This window comes from Pimephales promelas, chromosome 19, assembly GCF_988280905.1.
Source record: "Pimephales promelas chromosome 19, fPimPro1.hap1.1, whole genome shotgun sequence".
NCBI lineage: Eukaryota > Metazoa > Chordata > Actinopteri > Cypriniformes > Leuciscidae > Pimephales > Pimephales promelas.
Window position 1 is genome coordinate 10313996 of NC_142787.1, and position 20669 is coordinate 10334664.

Below are 20669 nucleotides of genomic sequence, written 5' to 3' on the forward strand. Positions count from 1 at the left end.
GCCAAGCAATGCTATTTGTGTGTGTGTGTGCGTGTGTGTGTGTGTAGCCTATTTGACCTGCTTGGTGTTTGTCTTATTGTGTGTTTAGGTTATTGACTGTAATATTTGAGTTGTTTTAGTTTTGCACAGTCACAGTCTGTAACCAGAGTATCATGATATTGATCGAATCTGATGTCTTGATTATTTTATACACTGCAAAACACTTATAGTACCCGTCTTGTTTTACAGTACAAATATTTAAACATTCTTAAATAAATATACATTTAATGGAGAAAAAGTTACTTACATCTGCCAGTGGGGTCAGAAATATAATCTTGTTTGCCCATTAAGTGTATTTCTCTGACAAAAGAGTTAGTATCTTCAGTCATTTTGCTTCTCTAGTAAATGTATATCTTGATTAAAGAATGTTTAGATATTTGTTCTGGAAAACAAGACAGAAATACTGAGTGAGAATATAATTTATTTGCACTGTGTGTGTTCTGACTCTATTTACATTGATAATGTTTAGATGGTCTATTTGTTGTGCAGGTTGGACTTGGATCACGCTGTTAGTGGAAGGTCAACGTTCACCAATGAGCTTCAGAGAGGAACACACACACACACACACACACACACATCTGCTCTGGGATCCAGCAGAAGACATCAGGACGACCCTCAAACATGTCCAGAATCCTTCCCCTGACGTTGATTTCTCTGCTGGCTGTTTTCGGGCCGTACGTGAGCACAGAAAGACGCTTCGAGCGCTCCGTCAGCAGACCCGTCAGATCAGTGCTGAGGGTCCATAACGGGATGAGATGGGGCTCGTGGGGGCAGAAGGAAATATGTCCGGCTGGAATGTATGTCACAGGGTTTAGTCTTAAGGTCAGTAACTCAGTAATCACCACTATCTGAGGTTTTTGTGCTGGTAACTCCACAAGAAATCCTAATGGACTCTATTTACTTTCCTCAATTCCTGAACGATTATTCCGGTTATAAGTGATTATTGTGATGTTATCAAAGTTATTATATATTTTTTTGGCGGATGCAATCTAGGTTATGCAGACTACCGGTTAATGTAAATGTTAAAAGAAGAGAACCATGTTAGTGTTAAGAGATAACTTGTATGCTGTTTTCTGCACACATGTAACAGTATATTGGATCAGTGCAGTTCTTGAAGTGACAGCAGCCTAATTTCCTAATAACACTAATTAAACAACAAAAGACAAAGAGAACATTCACTCGTTCTTGACTGAGTAACTTTTGTAACTGCATGTAATGTATATTTTATTTATCAAGTGCAGTGTTATTTTACATTTGATTACAGTTTTCTGTCTCTGAATACCTGAAAATCTTAAAACACTGTTTATTTCAATCATATCTTTGTTTAGTTGGATCTATTTGTTGCGATTCCTAATTTTTTATTTGTTCTTTTTTAATTACTGAGTGTTTTTTTTAAATGCTCGAAATTCATATCAGTTAGGCTAGTTGTTTTTCTATGGTATTTTTAAACCACAGGCAAACATTCCTTGTGTAAGTGTTCTTTAGCCTGTTGATTTTTGTTCACGGTATTCAGTTATAATACATTTTTTTTTTTTTTTGCAATAAGACTAAATGTGATTGATATCTATGTTTTTTTTACTTTATTGGAATCGAAATTAGGAATCGGAATCGTTAAAATTGATACCCAACCCTAATTGCCAAAGTTGCCTTCCTTGACTAAAGATAAAAAAAAAATTCTTCCTCTGTATTTTTGTCTTCATCAAGATACATTTACTTGAGAAGAAAAACGACTGAAGATATTGCGGCTTTTTTCTGAAAAAAAGTATCTAAATTAACAACATGACATCACGACTTTTGCGTAAACATACACGCCACTTTCGAGTCAAGTGGCGTGTTATCTCTACGCATTTTGAGCTATCCGCGTGTATCCGCGTGTATGCGTGTATGTCTACGCCATTAACGTCCGAGTGATTCCTGTACACGCTGTCAAATGTCCAGTCATAAATGCCATTAACCCCAGTGACGGTTAAGTTTAGGGATGGGGTTGAGGTAAGTCATATCTTTTTTTTACCTAGGATGGTAAGGGAAAAGTCATAAATGCCATTAACCCCAGTGACGGTTAGGTTTAGGGACGGGGTTGAGGTAAGTCATATATTTATATAACGTTAAGTCAACGGCGTTCATAAACACGCTGAAAAGCGATTATGCGTCTTGATAGCACGACAAAAATGGAAATACGAATAGGCGTGTCATACATATGCTACTTCATGAGATCAGTCTGAAATTAATTAGCCAATACGTTCAAAATGCCACTGATACCTGATGGGCTGAATGAGCCCTTCTCTGATCACTGCGATTGCCTTTATAATCCTGTACAGTAAAATAAATAAGAGGGATTCGGGCTCGAATTTGAGACTGGGCGTGACGTCATGCGCATTCACGCTCGTCTGGCTATGTCTGGCAGGTTTGTGTATTTGCCGCCATTCTCCATATCAGAGAAGACAACTCGAGCGACACAACTTAAGTCAACTTTCGACAAAAGTAGAAGATGGATTCAAAGAGACCGGCTTGTCGTTCATTTCAAATCCAAAGACAAAGAAAATAAAACTTCTGTCTAGTTCCAGGCCAGGCGTCGGAGTAAGACGAGAGTCAACATCGGGAAGCTTTCAACAAATGGAGAGATCTCCGGTCTGCTCTAGGGCTCAAACGGGTCCTATAAAAAGTAATAACTTATATTGTTCATGAACGTGTTTCCATAATGATACAATCATAAGTGGATACAGTAATCACATAAAACAGTTCAACATGGAGATAGATGGAAAAAAACAACAAAGTTTTCTGCCACCCCCGTTTTCCCCTCACACACACATATAAGTGTGTAATATACTCAAATATCTTTCCTTTCATAAATTTTAAATGACTTGCAGATTTATAACTTTATTACCTCATTATGACTGTAACAAAAGATGTCTGCGGCTGATGCTCCTTTGGATATTCAGCTCGTGCAAGCGTGTGTGTGAGTGATTCATGAGTGTGCACACCTCTGGTTGAAGTTTCGCTTGTCGCCAGAGGGGGCATAGTTCTGCAAAAACTCAGAGACTTGCATTTTGCACCTTTAAAACAAGGGAGCAAATTAGACAAATTAAACACTGACATATTAGTAAGTCGAGGGAATGAATTGTTAATTTGTTGCCATAATATCCACCTTTTCCACACTCCATGACACTGTGCGTGAACTATGGGAGTAACTTCTATTAAACTGTAAATAATCAGCGAAAGGTTAAATGCAACAAGCATTTTCAAAAACTTTGTATAATGAGATCATATTCATCCGAACCTTCATCCGAAAACTGAAAGGAAATGTAAAAGTGTGAAAGCATTATATATTATAATACCACTGCTCTAAACTGATGTTTTCCTGAAGGTGGCAGGTATGTGGGAATCTCTGCTGGTTGGTGATAACACAGCGCTCAATGGGATTCGCCTTCACTGCATCGACCCGTCCAAAAGCTCATCGGGCCCATATGAGGACTACGCCACAGTTCAATCCGACGTAGGAAGGTGACACGTTTGAACTGGACATAATACAGAGAAGCTGTAGCAAAACTATAGTGAGCTGCCTATAGACCATTTCACAAGATGTAAACAACACTGGTCCAGAAACACTTCCTGTTTCAGTTTGTAACTGTTTTCTTTATTTCACATGTAAAGAAAACATCTTAAAGATGTTTGTTTAACTTTTTGATTCAGTTTTAAATGTTCTGTTGGTTGTAATTTATCCCAGCTTTTATGTAGTGTTAAAAAACTGAAACAGGAAGTGCTTCTGGACCAGTGTTGTTTACATCTATTGAAATGGTCTATAGAGAGTACTGCCGGCCATGTTGCTGCCAATGTAGATCGCTTCAAATCAGTCGCTACTTTTGTTGTGCTTATCATGATAATCTTCACAATTGAACGCAACTTTAAAGAACTTTGAAGCCTAAATACAATTGGCAGAAGTAAAAAGCTAAATACGAACTACATACGGACACATGACTTCAATGTCACCACCATTAAACGTCCACCTTAACGGTAGGGTAGGCAATTTTAGAGAGGCTAGCAATAGCAAGTTAAAATCAATTTTTACCTTAAGGCTTAAATTAGTTATGTATTTAATTATTGCGTTAAATTATCTCATGTCTTAAAGTGTATGTGTCTAATGTTTGCTACATGTAAGAAGTGTACTTTCTTGGGGCAGATAAATAAAAAGGGAGTTTGTATCTGACTACTTGTATTCATTGATGAAAATATAGGCGTGCAGTAATACCGAAAAGTGAGGATGCAACGTATCGTACTCGAATTGAATCGTGAGACCAGTGATGAGTCACACCCCTAATAACATTTAGGCCGTGTGTCCACCAAAGCGTTTTTAGCCAGCTGAAAACGCTAGATGCTCTGAAGACGCCGTGCTTTGGGCGCTTGAGAGCGTTTTGGCAGCGCAGCGTTTTTCCTGTTGAGACGTTTCGTTGCTATGATACAGAATATTTGCAGCAGTTTGAATGTTGTGACAGTTGGTCGGTGTGGTTTAGTCCCGCCCCTCCTCCACTGTGATTGGACGGCTGGGTAAAATGTGACAGTGATGAGCGCTGCGTTTTATCCAAAGTTGAACATTTTTCAACTCCCAGCGACCAGTAAAAACGCTGGGTGCTCGGCGCTTCAGCGTGAAAAAAATGCTCAGCGCCTCGGTACGCTCATGGCGTTTAAAAAACACGGCGCTCCCATTGAAAACAATTGAAAACATACTCCAGGGGCGTGGAAAAAAGCTTTGGTGGACATTTTGCGCGTTAACGTCTAGGGGTAGGGTGTCCCGATTCTTGTTGAGATCGAGGGGTAGGGCTACATATCCCTCGAAACTGAGATTTTTCAGAGGCACACTCCAAACGGAGGGCTACGAGAAAGTTCAAGGAATGCATCGGAAATCACCAGCGAGATGGCTTTGCAAACGGTTAAACATTTAAATTTAGCGCCAGATAATTCCACCACTGTCACAGTCCTTCGTCTGCACCATCCTGTCTGCGTCTCCAGCACTACACTTCCCATGATCCTCTCGTCTGCACACCTGAACTCACTCCCTCATCAGCCTCCCGTTCAGCGTCCTGTTCATCTGTTTCACCTGTCTTCACCTCATTATGTTTGATTCTTCCATGTATTTAGTTCCCTCTGTTTCATTCGGTCCTTGTCGGTCAATGTTTAATGTTACCTGGTGTTACTCTGTCTTCCTGCCTGAATTCCGAATTAAATTATATCTTCAGTGTGAATCTGGACTCCTCCTATTCCTTCCGCCTGCACTCCTGCTCTCCTGCACCATACCCCGTGACAGATTCACCGACCCAACTGCAACATGACCGCAGTGGCTTTTCGGGGGATTCTCTGCCCGATTCGGCGGCCCCGCTTGATTCTGGTCCCCCGAAAGCCTGCGCTCACCGTCAGCCCTGCAAAGCTCGAGCTCTCCTCTCCGCTGGTTCCGCCCAGCCACGCCGAGCCCGAGTGCTACTCTCCACTGGTTCCGTCCAGCCCCGCCGAGCCCGAGCTCTCTTCTCCGCTGGTTCCGTCCAGCCTCTCCGACCCCGAGCTCTCCGCTCCGCTGGTTCCGTCCAGCCTCTCCGACCCCGAGCTCTCCGCTCCGCTGGTTCCGTCCAGCCACGTCCAGCCCGCGCCAGAGACCGTCCAGCCCGCGCCAGAGACCGTCCAGCCAGCGCCAGAGACCGTCCAGCCAGCGCCAGAGACCGTCCAGCCAGCGCCAGAGACCGTCCAGCCAGCGCCAGAGACCGTCCAGCCCGCGCCAGAGACCGTCCAGCCCGCGCCAGAGACCGTCCAGCCAGCGCCAGAGACCGTCCAGCCAGCGCCAGAGACCGTCCAGCCAGCGCCAGAGACCGTCCAGCCAGCGCCAGAGACCGTCCAGCCCGCGCCAGAGACCGTCCAGCCCGCGCCAGAGACCGTCCAGCCTGCCCCAGAGACCAGGATCCCACCCAGCCTCCCTCTCCCACCTCCTCCCATCATGCATCCGTCAGCCCCTCCGTCTGCCAGCTCCCCTGACCTAGCCTGGTCGTTGGATCCCCGGCCTTCGCCTCACACCTCCTCCATCTGGACACTTCCTCGGCCCCCTGTCCCATCTGCTCCCCCGTGGCTCTTACCTCCCTCAGCTCCTCCATGGCCCCTAAGTTCACCACCTCGGCCAGGCTCCTTCGACCCTCCAGATTCCCTTCGCTCCCTCGTCATCCTCCCTTCACCTTTGGACCTCCTTCCTCTGGCTCCGCCCCGTCATGTCACCCCCCCGGTTCTGTCGGACTCCTCACTCCCTCCAGTCACCCGTCAGCCCTCACGCCCTCTGACCTCACCGTGTCCCTCTGTGCCCCTGTCGTCACTTCAGTCACCAGAGCCTACGGTGTCACCATGGTCCCTCGGTCCCTCCTCAGCACCCAATGTCGTCTGTCCCTCAGCTTCACCCTGGTCTCCTCTCCCATCTGCTCCGCCCCTGTCAGTCGGCCCCCTGGTGTCGTCAGCCCCAGTTCCATCGGCTCCACCAGGGGTCCTCCCTCCATCTGCTCCGCCCTGGTCTCGCCCTCAGCCTGCTTCGCCCTGGGGACGCCCTTAGCCTGCTCCGCCCTGGGGACGCCCTCAGCCTGCTCCGCCCTGGTCTCGCCCTCAGCCTGCTCCGCCCTGGCCACGCCCCGCTCAGCCCCCAGTTCGTCCCCCTCCTTCCTCTGTTCTGCGGCGTGAGGTCACGCCTCCCGGGAGGGGGGAGTTCTGTCACAGTCCTTCGTCTGCACCATCCTGTCTGCGTCTCCAGCACTACACTTCCCATGATCCTCTCGTCTGCACACCTGAACTCACTCCCTCATCAGCCTCCCGTTCAGCGTCCTGTTCATCTGTTTCACCTGTCTTCACCTCATTATGTTTGATTCTTCCATGTATTTAGTTCCCTCTGTTTCATTCTGTCCTTGTCGGTCAATGTTTAATGTTACCTGGTGTTACCCTGTCTTCCTGCCTGAATTCCGAATTAAATTATATCTTCAGTGTGAATCTGGACTCCTCCTATTCCTTCCGCCTGCACTCCTGCTCTCCTGCACCATACCCCGTGACAACCACGCACTTTATTTACTATTTATAATAACACTATAGTCGTTTAAATTAAGAAATGGTATACTAAATTACCTTTCCAATCAGAAAAGACATAGATTTCGAGGAAGGGATGTTATAATCATCATGTTTATTCAAAGTTAAGAGCAGCTGCGCTGATTGTCAGTTGTTGTCATGAGGAAATCCTGTAAAAACTCTGTAACGGCAGACTCAGAGCCAATAGGGAAATATATTTCAAACCCTTGGCCCTTGTAACTCTGTTTTAAGGGCCAAGGGCTACACTCGAAAACAAGGGGTAGGGCCAAGGGGTGAATTGGGATTGAGCCTTAGGCATCGATAGTGCTGACATAGAAAAGCATAGATCCGAGTCTTTAGACGTGAACCGCTCCAGGTAGAATGTCACGAGTTGCCATCTCGTAATTACGGTAATAATGGCATGGCAGCATAAGCTCGTTGTTCTGATTCAGGAGGAACTTTTTATTCTCAAAAAGGAACATTACACAGAGTTGAAGATGGGAAAAAAGTGTAGTAGGACCTAAACTCACTTTTAAACTGACAGATAACTGGTTAAATCATTAATGTTCTTTCCTCAGCTGGGGTAAATGGTCAGATATAAAATGGTGCTCGAAAGGATTCCTGACATCTTTTCAGCTGAGAGTGGAACCCTACCAAGGGACCTGGGACGACACGGCCGCAAACAATATCAGGTGATGATTTTATTTAATTTAAAACTTATTTTGGAATCATAACAGCATTCCATAACAAGCTGCATAAACATGTCACTGCATGAGACTCATCTGACACAGATATAAAGTGAACAAGAGTTATTTAACAACAAAATACAATACAAATAAATAAAGGTTCCAAAAGGGTTTTTTTTTTCCGTAGTGATGCAGTAGTAGAAGAATCATTTTGGGTTCTCCAAAGAACTGTTCTGCCATTTTTTCCTCCCCTTTAATAACCTTCTCCGCAATGGAAAGGTTCCAATGATATTCAAAGGTTTTTCATGGATACCAATAAAGAACTTTCATTATTAAAATCCACCTGTGGTGAAAATCAAGCTTTTTAAGTTGTTTATGCGTCTATGTGGTGTTTTAAATATGCTTTGAGATAAACCATGTGTAAATTCATAAGTCGACAGCATTGCTGAGTATTTTCTGCTTAAAGGTGCCCTCTGGCATTTAAAATCAAATCATACACCATATTCCATACCAGATGGGGGCAGTATACCTCCAGAAATACCTCCATGGCCGCGCGCACTCTCATGTCTTCAAACAACACAGGCGAGCGCTGTGTTGCTCTGTCTCCCTCGTGCATATTAATCAAATCAATTGACACGATAGTAAAAGGTTGGAAGGTCGCAGATTCACGTGGAGCATTTGCAGATTTTCAGAGATTAGAGACTGAATGAACAACATCTCAATACTAAATTATAAAGGCGGTGCATTTCGACGATATGGGAAAATTAAAGCCCAAGCTATTATTTCTATTTTTATGGTATTCGTTTTGTTCATATTACATTTTTATCATTAGTTTTAATTAATTTGACAGACAGCATTCCCTGATGTGGACCAAGCTAGAGTCTTTCAGAGCTGCCAACTCTCACAACACTTTTCACACACTCTCACGCCACACATCAATTTTGTCATGCACAGAAAAGGACACGGAGACCGATGTCGGCTCTCAGATTCTGTTAATTTTATTACGCAATTCAAACAATAAATACCGTTTTGGCGCTTTACACGATAGATCCCTTACGCACGTGAACCGATCATCTCTACTAGCTAATGGTAAAAGAACACGAACACAAGATACAGTCTCTTGACAAAGTATGTTACAACTTACCAAAATGTATTTCTCATGCATAATATCGACCAATCAATTTTTTTTTTAACTCATCCCTGAACTGAAATGTAGTAGTGGGCTGTATTTTCCACACAACTGACATCAGGTTCAAGTACACACATGCCGCACGACTTACTCGTCTATTGCAGTTTGGCTGGTGGTAATGTTGTCTGCCCGCATACCGCCTCCCATGGCCGAAACTGGTATTACGACACCTGCCGGGCCGGGGCTAGTAATTTAGCATGCTAATTCAGGTTAATATCTCGGCAGCACTATAACTTGTCATTTTTTTAATGACATCATCAACCTTATTTCTTCTCATTCTTTTGATGCGTGTAGCTCATTTTTGGGATATTTTAACCTCAATTTTTACAGATGGCTCCTTTAAAACTGCAGTGAACCAGACAGTCTCAAAAACACGGTTTGAAATCGCTGGTGTTTCTGACGTCATAAACGACCTTGTAACCAATCAGATCAACGTGTGATCGTCAACCAGTGGATCTCTGAGCTGAGTGAGTGAGTGGAGGCGGGGCTCATTTGCATATTCACAGAACTACGTGTTGAGTTTTATTCAAGATATTTTAGGGCATGAAGAATTTTTTGTCAAGGAAAAAAAGTTTAAATATGTAATTTTGGTGATTAAATGAGTTTGGATACAAATGTTGGCAAACGGGAGACTTATAACAGTGCAGGACAGTTGTCTCAAAGGGCAGTTCTGGTTGTCACTCACATAATTAAACAAATGTATAAACAGAACAGTAGCTGTCCAAACAGGACTGACACTGTAGTCTTGCTGCATTTTCTCCAGGTTCAACTGCAGTGGAAATGCAGAACTACTGCAAGGATCTGGCATGTCGTGGGGCATTTGGGGTGACTGGAGTGAGACGTGTGGAGGAAAAGGAATCTGTGGCATCGAGACGATGGTGGAGCAACCGCAGGGAGTCGGAGATGACACAGCCCTCAATGACGTGCGCATGTTTTGCTGTGATTGAACTGAAGGGGTGTTTCAGAAAAAATTATTTGGTGGAATTTTTAAATAAATCATCAGTAAATCGTATCTTCTAGTAGGGCTTAACTGGGTAGAATGAATTGAGAAGATTTGTTTTATTGTAATTATGTTTTTTTTTCCACTTCACATTTAATGGACGACACTGAGAACAGCAGAAAAATCCAATATTAAAAGATATTAAACATACTGAATAATTTCCTTATGTTTCCTCACGGTTGTGACTACTAGTCATCAGTCTAGAAGACAGCCTACATTTGAATTTCTATGAAGTTACTACATGTGATTCTGTGAAAGGACATTAAAAATGTAAATCAAGTAGGCTACTGTATGCTGAGTGTTTCTTCATAAGTCAGTTCTTAAAGTAATGTTCTGGGTTCTATGAAAGTAATGTTCTGGGTTATTTGGTGTTCCCATTTCCACCACAAAAGCAAAACTATGCATTGGTAAATCTTAATTAAGTCATACTAAGTAGGGGTGGGCGATATGAAAAAAATATCATATCACGATTTTTTTAGGAAAATCACGATCACGATTTTTTATCACGATTCTTTTTCAAGTTGGTTTTAATATTTTGCAAGTGGCTGTTCATTACAGCCAAACTAATGTCCCTATGTTAAAAACAAAGCCTTAGGTAACAAAAGAAAAAAGAAAGCCACACATTTAGGCCAGTGGCGAAGATAAAAATCTTTGTCATTATTTTCTTTGTTATTAAAAAAATAAGACAAGATAAACATTACACAAATTAATATTCATATTAAATAAATAGTGCTTTATTTTTTCAGATGCAGTAGGTGTATTTAGCAGTTGCATTGAAGTAATTAAATGAACAAATATGAAATTAAAAACTACATAGACTTCACTGAATAAATTGATTCTTATTAAAGATATATTAAAGTTCTCAGTCAGTGAGTGATTTTCTCCTTGTGTTTTGTTGTTTTAACACTAAAGGGATAGTTCCCTCAAAAATGAAAATTGTCTTAATTTACTCTCTCAAGATGTTTTAAACCCAAATAAGTTTCTTTCTTCTGTTGAAAATAAAAGTTATTTTGAATAATGTGGGTAACCGAACAGTTGCTGGTCCCCCTATAGTTTTTTTTATAGGTTCTCTCCTGGAAGTTAATGGGGACCAGCAACTGTTTGGTTACCCACATTAAAAAAAAATTGTCTTTTGTGTTCAGCACAAGAAAGAAATTAATACAGGTTTGGAACAACATTAGAGTGAGTAAATAATGACAGATTTTTTTTTTTTTTGTGTGAACTATCCCTTTAAGGACAAGCGGCAGTAGGCTACTATTCCTGTTGCTTTTAGACCAGCACGCGACGCGTTTAATATAGACGCATATTACACCAGATATTCTCTCTGTAGAGTGTCCAGTAATACACACACAACTCGTGTAAATGCAAACACTCCTGTCTTTATTGATGCGTTACCACTTCCTTTTAACAGGGGTCGCCAACATGACGTTAACATCAATACAGATATATTTAAAGTGATAGTGCCACAACCCTACATCCCCTTTCTTCCAGATAGCACGTTAAACAATTTAACAACCCACTGAACTTACATCATGTACTGAATTCATCTTATAATCAGTCCATTTAGACAATTTTGGTGACACAAAACATAAAACATGGTGAGGTATGAGCAACACAGTTGTTTTAGTTTTTTAGCCATTTCCCGACATAGTCCTGATAACGCTTATTGGGTTGGCTAACTCTGCCTGCTCGAGTCACCACCAACTGTCTCTCAGATGAAGCAGCAGTATTGGCCCCTGATGTAATATTAGGAGGTGTAGGTGGATTGCTTTTAATCACTGATGTGATATTAGGAGATGTAGGTGGTAGGTTGGCATTTTGAACAGTTTCTCTACAAGGTGCAAGTGGTGGGTTGTCATTTTGGGCAGTTTCTCTATCCGATACTGGTGATGAGGTGGACCTCATTGGTACATCCTCCTCAGGGCTTACCATTGGATTTTCATCAACCAGTAGAAGATGTCGCCTGTTCCTAATATATCTCTTTCCTTGTGACGCTAATACATAGCTATTAGGCTGCTGAGCTGGGCCTTCCACTCTTGCCACTTGATCAAACCCACGTTCCGTGTGTACTCTGACTGTTTGCCCTGGTCTTAGTGCAGAGAGACGATGTGCACTGCGATCATAATACACTTTCCCCCTTGTTCTATGTTTGGAGATGGTAGCAGCCACGTTAACTTGGATAGCAGGCCTAAGCATGTCTGTGGTTACTGGCAGAAAGGTCCTGGTTTGCCTGGACATGAGACGCTGAGCAGAAGAAGGGAGCCCATCACGAGGAATGTGTAGAATGGCTGCTTGGATATCTGTACCATCATGGTGGCACTTCTCCAGCAGGTGCTTAGCGGATCTCACTGCACGCTCAGCAAGCCCATTAGATTGTGGATAATAAGGACTGCTGCGGATGTGTTTAAAATCCCATGCTTGTGAAAAGTCTGTAAAGTCCCTTCCAGTGAATTGGGTCCCATTATCAGTCATAAGTGTGTGTGGCACACCATGTGTTGCAAAGTGTCGCTTCAACTTCGCAATGACCGTGTTGCTGGTCATGTTGGGGAGGTAATCCAGTTCAAACCACCCTGAGTATGAGTCCACCAGAACTAGATGCATTTTACCATGCCACTCAAATAAATCAGCTGCAGTAAATGACCATGGTACTTCAGGAACATTATGGAGTTGCATTGGTTCCTTTGTGTGATGTGCTGTCAAAGCGTTGCATGCAGCACAGCGAGACACCTCTCTTTCGATATCCGTGTACATTGAGGTCCAGTACATAGTCTCTCTAGCTCTGCGTTTGGTAGCTTCAATTCCAGGATGACCCTGGTGTAGTTGACCCACGTAAAACGTTTGCAATGCTGCAGGAATTATTAACCTTTGCCCACGCAGAAGTAGTCCATCTTCTACTGTCAACTCTTCCTTCATGGAGAAAAACGGACGCAACTGTTGCGGCAGCTCCTTGGAGGTGCTGGGCCAGCCATGCATGATGACTTCAACTAGCTGTTGACAGATAACATCACTCTTTACTGCATTTCGTAATTCATCCGTACGACGTGAGGAGAGCACCTGGACAGCCATCACTTCTAGTAAATCATCAGTAAGTGGGGGCTCAGACTCAGGTAAGTGTGCACGTGACAATGCATCTGCAACAAACAGTTCCTTGCCACGCTTATACATAACATCCAAGTCATAACGTTGCAATTTAAGCATCATACCCTGCAGACGTGATGATGCGGTGTGCAGTGGTTTCCTCAGGATAGTTATTAGTGGCTGATGATCCGTTTCAGCAATGACAGGACGGCCATATATGAAATCATGAAACTTTTTAGCTGCAAACACCAGTGCTAACATCTCTTTTTCAATCTGAGCATACCTGGATTCAGTCGGTGTAAGGGCACGTGATGCGAATGCCACCGGCCTCCCGTCTTGGAGACACACCGCTCCCAGACCATGTTGGGAAGCATCTGCTGATATAACCACTGGCTTTGATGCATCAAAAAACTGAAGCACAGGGGGCTTAGTCAGTGTCTGCTTCAGCTTGGTGAAAGCTGCATCATGGCTCTCATGCCAGTGCCACTCCACGTCGTGGTGTATCAGTTGTCTCAGGGGACCAGTCATGTCACTGTACCGGGTAATAAATTTGGATAGATAGTTCGTCATGCCCAGAAACTGTTGTAGGGCCTGTTTGTCCTGTGGCCTCTCCATCTCACAGACGGCTTTGATCTTTTCCTGATCTGGCTTAACACCATCAGCAGTTAACAGGTGCCCCACATAATGTACACAGTTGACTCTAAATTTGCACTTGTCAGGATTAAGCTTCAGATTGATGGCGCGAATCCTGTTCAAAACCTGTGTTAGGCGTTCATCATGTTCTGATACTGTACGCCCCCAAATGAGGATATCATCAACCACAATCTCACAAGGTTGTCCTGCAAATAGCTGTTCCATGACGTTTTGGAAGACCTCACTGCCTGTACATATGCCATACGGCATTCTCAGGAACCTATATCGGCCATAAGGTGACATGAATGTTGTGAGCTTAGAGGATACACGGTCCAGGGGTATTTGCCAAAACCCACACTTGGCATCTAATATACTAAATATTTTGGCACCAGGCATGTCTGCAATAATTTGGTCAATTGATTTAATCGGATGGCGGGGTCTGAGGAGGGCCCGATTTAGATGCACTGGGTCAATGCACAGTCTCACTGTTCCATCTTTTTTTTTCGCTGCAACCATGGCAGATGACACCCAGGGCAGTCATTCGGTCCAGCTCCGCCTTAACCTTATCCTTCATGGCGATTGGGATCCTGCGGGCAGCACATATTGTAGGGGCAACAGTGTCATCTATTCTCATATGATATATCACTGGTAATTTGCCTACGACGTTAGTGTCAAACAGGTCTTTAAACTCCAGTATTTCTGGAGCTTCTGGTTGCAGCATATGGACATCAGGTCCGAGACGTATAAGACCAATAGCCATACTGTCCTGTAGTCCTAGTATGGGTTTTACATCCCTATTGACCACATGAAACTTGAACTGCCCCTGTGTACAATGCAGTGTTACAGTGCCATCAGTTTTAATTGACTCACCTCCATAAGCCACTAAATTGACCTTTTCATCTGGGTCCACATATACTGTGTGGTCAACCGCATGCAGCATTTTCCTGGGCAGCACATTACATTTAGCACCAGTGTCCACTTTTACCTTCAGCTGTCCCGTTCCGTTCTTCATTTCGAGCGTGGCGAAGATTTCCCCCTTCTGTGCGGGTGTCAGTATTGTATCACAGTAGAAAGTATCATCCATATGATTGTCTGGTTCAATTGTCACTTCATTCACTCTACCCATTTCTCTTCTTCTGTATGAATTGGGGGCTTTGGGGCGAACTATGGCCTGCGCAGGAGCCGATCGACAACACCTAGCAAAGTGATTAAGTTTTCCACAATTATTGCATATCTTATTAAGAGCAAAACACTTGCTGCGGTCAGGTGAGTGTTGGCCATTACAATTGCTACAGCGAGCCTTCTGAATCGAGCAGACTTCAGCTTCCTTATGAAGTTCCTTAGAGCTTTTCTCTGACTGTTCATGGAGCATGCTGATGCTAACTGCCAGTGCAAGGGTGAGATTTTTTTCACGTAATAACTGTTTGCGTAGGATGTCACTCTGTATCCCGCAAACGATGCGATCCCTGATCAACTCCTCACACAGCACGCCAAAATCGCATTTTTTCGCCAGTATTTTTAAAGTTGAGATATACGTCTGAATAGACTCACCGACTCCTTGATTAGTGGTGTTAAACACATGTCTGTCCATGATAACGTTTTTCGCTGGCAAACATAGTTCAGCAAACTTTACCAATAGAGTCGCTGGATCTTCGTGGTTTTCCCCCTCTCCATAAACAAAGGAATCCGACTTTTCCACAGCCCCCGGGCCGACTAGGTTCAGTAGCGTGTAGGCTTGAACTTTCTTTGACTTATCCGACAGTCCTGCCTTGCAATAGATTGTCCACTCTTTCTCAAATTTCCGCCAGTTATCAGCAACATTGACGTCAAACACTAATGGATCTATACGGCGGAGTCCTTGAGCCATTATCAGCCGCTTCTGACACCATGTAGAGTATCCAGTAATACACACACAACTCGTGTAAATGCAAACACTCCTGTCTTTATTGATGCGTTACCACTTCCTTTTAACAGGGGTCGCCAACATGACGTTAACATCAATACAGATATATTTAAAGTGATAGTGCCACAACCCTACACTCTCAAATGTTTGCTTTCACTTTAGACACAGCCTGTTTATGTAAACATTGTGTGTATTTAACAGTATTAGCTTAAAGGAACACTCCGACTTTTTGGGACTTTAGCCTATTCACCTTACCCCCCAGAGTTAGATAAGTCCATACATACCTTTTTCATCTCCGTGCGTGCTATAAGTCTGTTTGACGCACCCACCGCTAGCCTAGCTTAGCACAAAGACTGGATGTGAATGGTTGCAGCTTTCATACTAATCCAAATGAGTGACAAAATAACGCAAACGTTTTCCTATTTACATGTTGTGGTTTGTATAGTCACAGAGTGTGCAAATATCAAGGCCATATGAGACACAGACATCTTTTGACCGTATAAATACTATATTTTCTGAAGGCGAAGCACTGCTACTTGGGCAGAGTGATAACAATCACCTGAGACGCACCGTGACGAGGAGCAGAGAGTTCGCTTCGCTCAGCGTTGGAATAAAGAGTCAGCAATTACTAACGTTAGATAGAAAAGCATAGTTTATCATGGGTGTTTGCTTTATTGTATGAGCTGTGACAATAAACAGGGGAGACCAGGTAATACAGTACCATGTTTCATTGATTTCCAACCAAAAACGCACCCAGATTTATAAATATCACATGAATAAATAATTATTATTACAGGAATCAATATATTTTAAATGCAATTTAACCAAATGAACCAAATGTATTCAACAGTAGCCTATATAATATACAGTATTGCATTACTATAGGATAGAATAAGGGGAAAGTAATAGCACAAATTGTTTTTGCACAATGAACTCACAGCCTATCGTACCCTTTTGCACGCTCAAGTTCGTTATTTCCATGGTTATTTCAAATTTAGGCTACTAGGCGCGCCGCGCGCAGGGTGCAAGTTCAACGCGGTAAACGCGCTCGTTTTTTTTTCCCAAGCGCGTCCGCACCGCATCAAGATAAAAACATATTCATACCCTAATCATATAATAGTGTCACTAACGTTACATTAGATCTGGCTAAAGGCACTGTTACAGTAGGTCATCTAAAAACATAACGGAACACTTACCTCAGCCGCAGGTGATCCACTTGTCCTGTCTGTGCTATCGATGGGATGGCCGTATCCTTCAGCACATTATGGTCCGTGTGGCAAATTCCATTTTTTCAAAATAGTCGTCCTCATTGAAATGTACCGAGCAAACATAATGTCCCTTGATAAGGTGTGTTTGGATAAATATCCAGAGTAAGTTAGCCATTTCTTCATCCAGTCAGCGTTTTTAGTTGGAATTCTGTGAAACATGGTATTACCTCCCCTGTTTACTGTCGCAGCTATTTACAATAGAGCGAAAACCCATGACTCTAAACTACGCTTTTACTATTTATAAATTGCTGACTCTATTACCCAAACACCGAGCGAACTCTCCGCTCCTCACCACGGCGTGTCTCCGGTGATGCGGTTATTACGCCGTCAAAGTAGCAGTGCTTCGCCTTTAGAGAATAGTTCCCAGGTTTTATACGGTTAAAAGATGTCTGTGTCTCATTTGACTTTGTTATTTGTACATTATGTGACTATACAAATCACAACATGTAAATAGGAAAACGTTTGCGTTATTTTGCCACTCATTTGGATCAGTATGAAAGCTGCAACCAGTCACATCCAGTCTTTGTGCTAAGCTAGGCTAGCGGTGGGTGCGTCAAACAGACTTATAGCACGCACGGAGATGAAAAAGGTATGTATGGACTTATCTAACTCTGGGGGGTAAGGTGAATAGGCTAAAGTCCCAAAAAGTCGGAGTGTTCCTTTAATAAGACTCGAGAGATAACTTAGTCCAGTATTCAGGCGCTGTTTGACAGACTTCTAGTGCATGTGAGCGTTGGGGGTTATGCGGTCAGGAAAGCGCACGTTAGAACAGCGCATCGGCGTGAATTAAATGTTTAACCGGCAAGGCTTATGCAAATAATGAACTTTTGTGAATTGCGGTGTCCCGTACCTATTCCTTAACGTGTGATCATGTGTAGGCTACGTCGCGTTGTACAGTTGAGAGACGGAGGCGCCAGAACTGAACTGATAAAATGCACTGTAACACGATACTACGATATTTCTTCAAAAGCAGATCGTGGAGACATTTTAATCGTCCACGATTAAAAATCGTCATATCGCACACCCCTAATACTAAGTCATAAATCACAACAAAAAGACGGAATTGTGACACAAATTAGAAATTATGGCGTATTATTCAGAACTATAGATTAAGTCAATTTTTACTAGTCTAATGTCGAAATGATTAAAACAAAAAGTAGAAATTATGACAAGTCAATTAGGAGATCAAATAACGAGACATTTCTGTCATAATTAGCTACCTTTTAAGTAATAATTTTGTCTTTTTGTTTTATAATTATGCTGTAGTTTTACAGTCTATGGTAGTATGTCATAATTACGATTTACCAAAGACTACTTGTCTTATGTGGCAGAAATAGTAGACTTCCATAGGTTTTAGTTGAAAATTACTCAAAAAAAAAAAAAAAAAAAAAAAAAACATTAAAAATCAGTAACGCTAATTGTTTTACTCACCATGTTGCTCTTGTATAAAACCATGGATGACCGTTGTTTTTTCCTGAACACAAAATAAAACTTATAAAGATGTCCCTCGCGCTTATGGAATTGAACACTCTGTAAAACGTTTTATAGAAAATATGTAAAAGTCGTATTTAGACCATGATTTAGACAATAGTTTGTTTCCATGAAGTGATTATCTCTCTAGGTTGTAACTTGTCGGTTGACAGTCATGTCAGAATGAGAGTTAACAGATTTGAGCGCGAATTTGTACGCAAATGGGGAGGGGGTTCTAGGCTACTACAATGAGCTCCCTCACTTCCGGTTCTGGCGCTGGGGTTCTGAAACTGGTGGTGCTGCGGGTCTGCAGCTGGATATATCTCGTTTCAGAACCAACGCCAGAACCCCAGCGCCAGAACCGGAAGTAAGGGGCGGAGTTACGTTCTAACCAACACCAGAGCCAGGAACGTAAGTGAGGGGCGGAGCTTAGGTTTGAAACCTAATAACGCCACCTAACGTAATTTGAAGGGTATTTTATAAATGAAACAGCTTTTATTGAACAAGAAACGTCCTTCTCTCTACGTATTTATGTTATGATACTACATTACAGTAGGCTACAATATATAGGCCCTAAGCATTTTAAAACATTGATTTTGTGTAATATAATTGTACATAGTTTCAGTTATTCGTTTCATTGTATTATGAGTACTTCCTGATCATGATGGTGAAAAAATAATACTCGAAACTTATGGGCATTTTAATGTATAACAGAGTTTAATAATTTTAGCTAAGCAGTTTATACATAGGCCTACGTGTAGATTTATGAAGGTAAGACCTTTGTTTGTTTGTTTTTTGTTTTTTATGAAGGAGTTAACTTTCTATAATAAAGCTTTGAAAGATATAAAACAAGACAAGCATTGGAGGTTTTCAAAATTATTCACAATTTGATAACTCTATACCTCTGTGATATTTTATGCTCTATTTATTTATTTATTTATTTATTGTGTTTACAAAAGTCTTAATTGTTTTGATATTGAAGATATGTATTTGTAAGATGATTTTGATTGTTTAATTAAAAAAAAAAACGCATGGGTATTTTTATAAAATATACTTTATTTCACAAGAACATGTGCACCATGCATTTTTTCGTGTAAAATAATAATGTCAACATCTAAAAAAGAGAGAAATTTCGGCATTGTTTTGTTAGAAATCTATACAAAATGACCAATTCAACCCAAGCTAGGCCTGTTTTATCACAACAATCTTGTATAAATTTAACTTACAATGTATCAAATGAGGAACTCACTCTCAGGCCCGTTTTGTCCTTACATTCTTGCTAAAATAATTATAATGCAAAAATAATAATTGCCCCTCCCTCACTTCTGGTTCTGGCACTGGGGTTCTGAAACTGGGGTTCTGAAACTGGTGGTGCTGCGGGTCTGCAGATGGAGATATCTCGTTCTAAAACTTTTGCACACTCGTTTAGTTTAATGATGTACTTGCGCCTCCTGCAGGATCTTTTGGCTCGACAGTCAAAATGAGGTCTACTCTCAGCAAATCTCATAGACTGTAAAAGATAAATCTAAAAACCTAGAAGAATACGCGGTTATAATTGTTTGAACTTTTTGATGTTTGCATTTGCAGGCCTACCAAATATTTTTAAATGATTAATGTAAACATATTATGTATTTAAAGTCCCCGTGAAATCAAAATTGAACCTATTTACTTTGTTAGCGCATATTACTAGTCTTGTGGTGAACAATTAATCCGTGCAAGTGAATATATATTAAAAAAATGTTTTACCTTAGTAATCTTTAATCAAAATCTGAAAAGTTACTTCCGGTCTGGAACGGTTTCTTTTTCTGATGACGTAGGCTTCACAGTTTGGGTGGGGAAACGCTTAACCACTCCCCTCAAACCGTTAGTTTGCTATGAGCGAGAGATGGAGAGGAGGAGCGCTAGAGTAAAATCCTGCCCTCTCTTCAATATTCCGTTTCACTTGGAAATACGTCACTGCACTGGAGAAAAATCGTTTGCAACTTCCGGTTCACGGGGACTTTAATTATAAATTATTCATATGAATGTGATTCTGTCATCATTTGATCTTATATTTTGTATTTATTTATCTTATAAATGATTACCTGTGACGCAAATTTGTTTCAGATGTAACTTGGATGTTTCATTAACTAAATAACAGTTTTTCTGTGTGAAATTGAATGTATAAACTCTGCAAAGATATTTATGACAATATGTATGAATAATATGGATTCTGATGTTTACAGTATTATAATACGCTGTTAAATATGTGTTAAATGTGTAGACTAGTAGAGACACAATCATTTCGTGGTGTAAAGTGAAGTCTTCCTTCCTGTACCAAACAGTCGGC

At 41.8% G+C, this 20669-nt stretch overlaps 1 protein-coding gene across 1 annotated transcript; it reads left to right on the forward strand.

The window, feature by feature from the left end:
* The first annotated feature begins 574 nt into the window (after positions 1 to 574).
* On the forward strand, positions 575 to 10271 carry vmo1b (vitelline membrane outer layer 1 homolog b). Its single transcript, XM_039653854.2, has 4 exons — positions 575 to 861; positions 3404 to 3540; positions 7692 to 7805; positions 9752 to 10271. The coding sequence occupies exons 1-4, from the start codon at positions 661 to 663 to the stop codon at positions 9933 to 9935; spliced, it is 636 nt and encodes a 211-aa protein (XP_039509788.1). The 5' UTR covers positions 575 to 660; the 3' UTR covers positions 9936 to 10271.
* The last annotated feature ends 10398 nt before the right edge of the window (positions 10272 to 20669 follow it).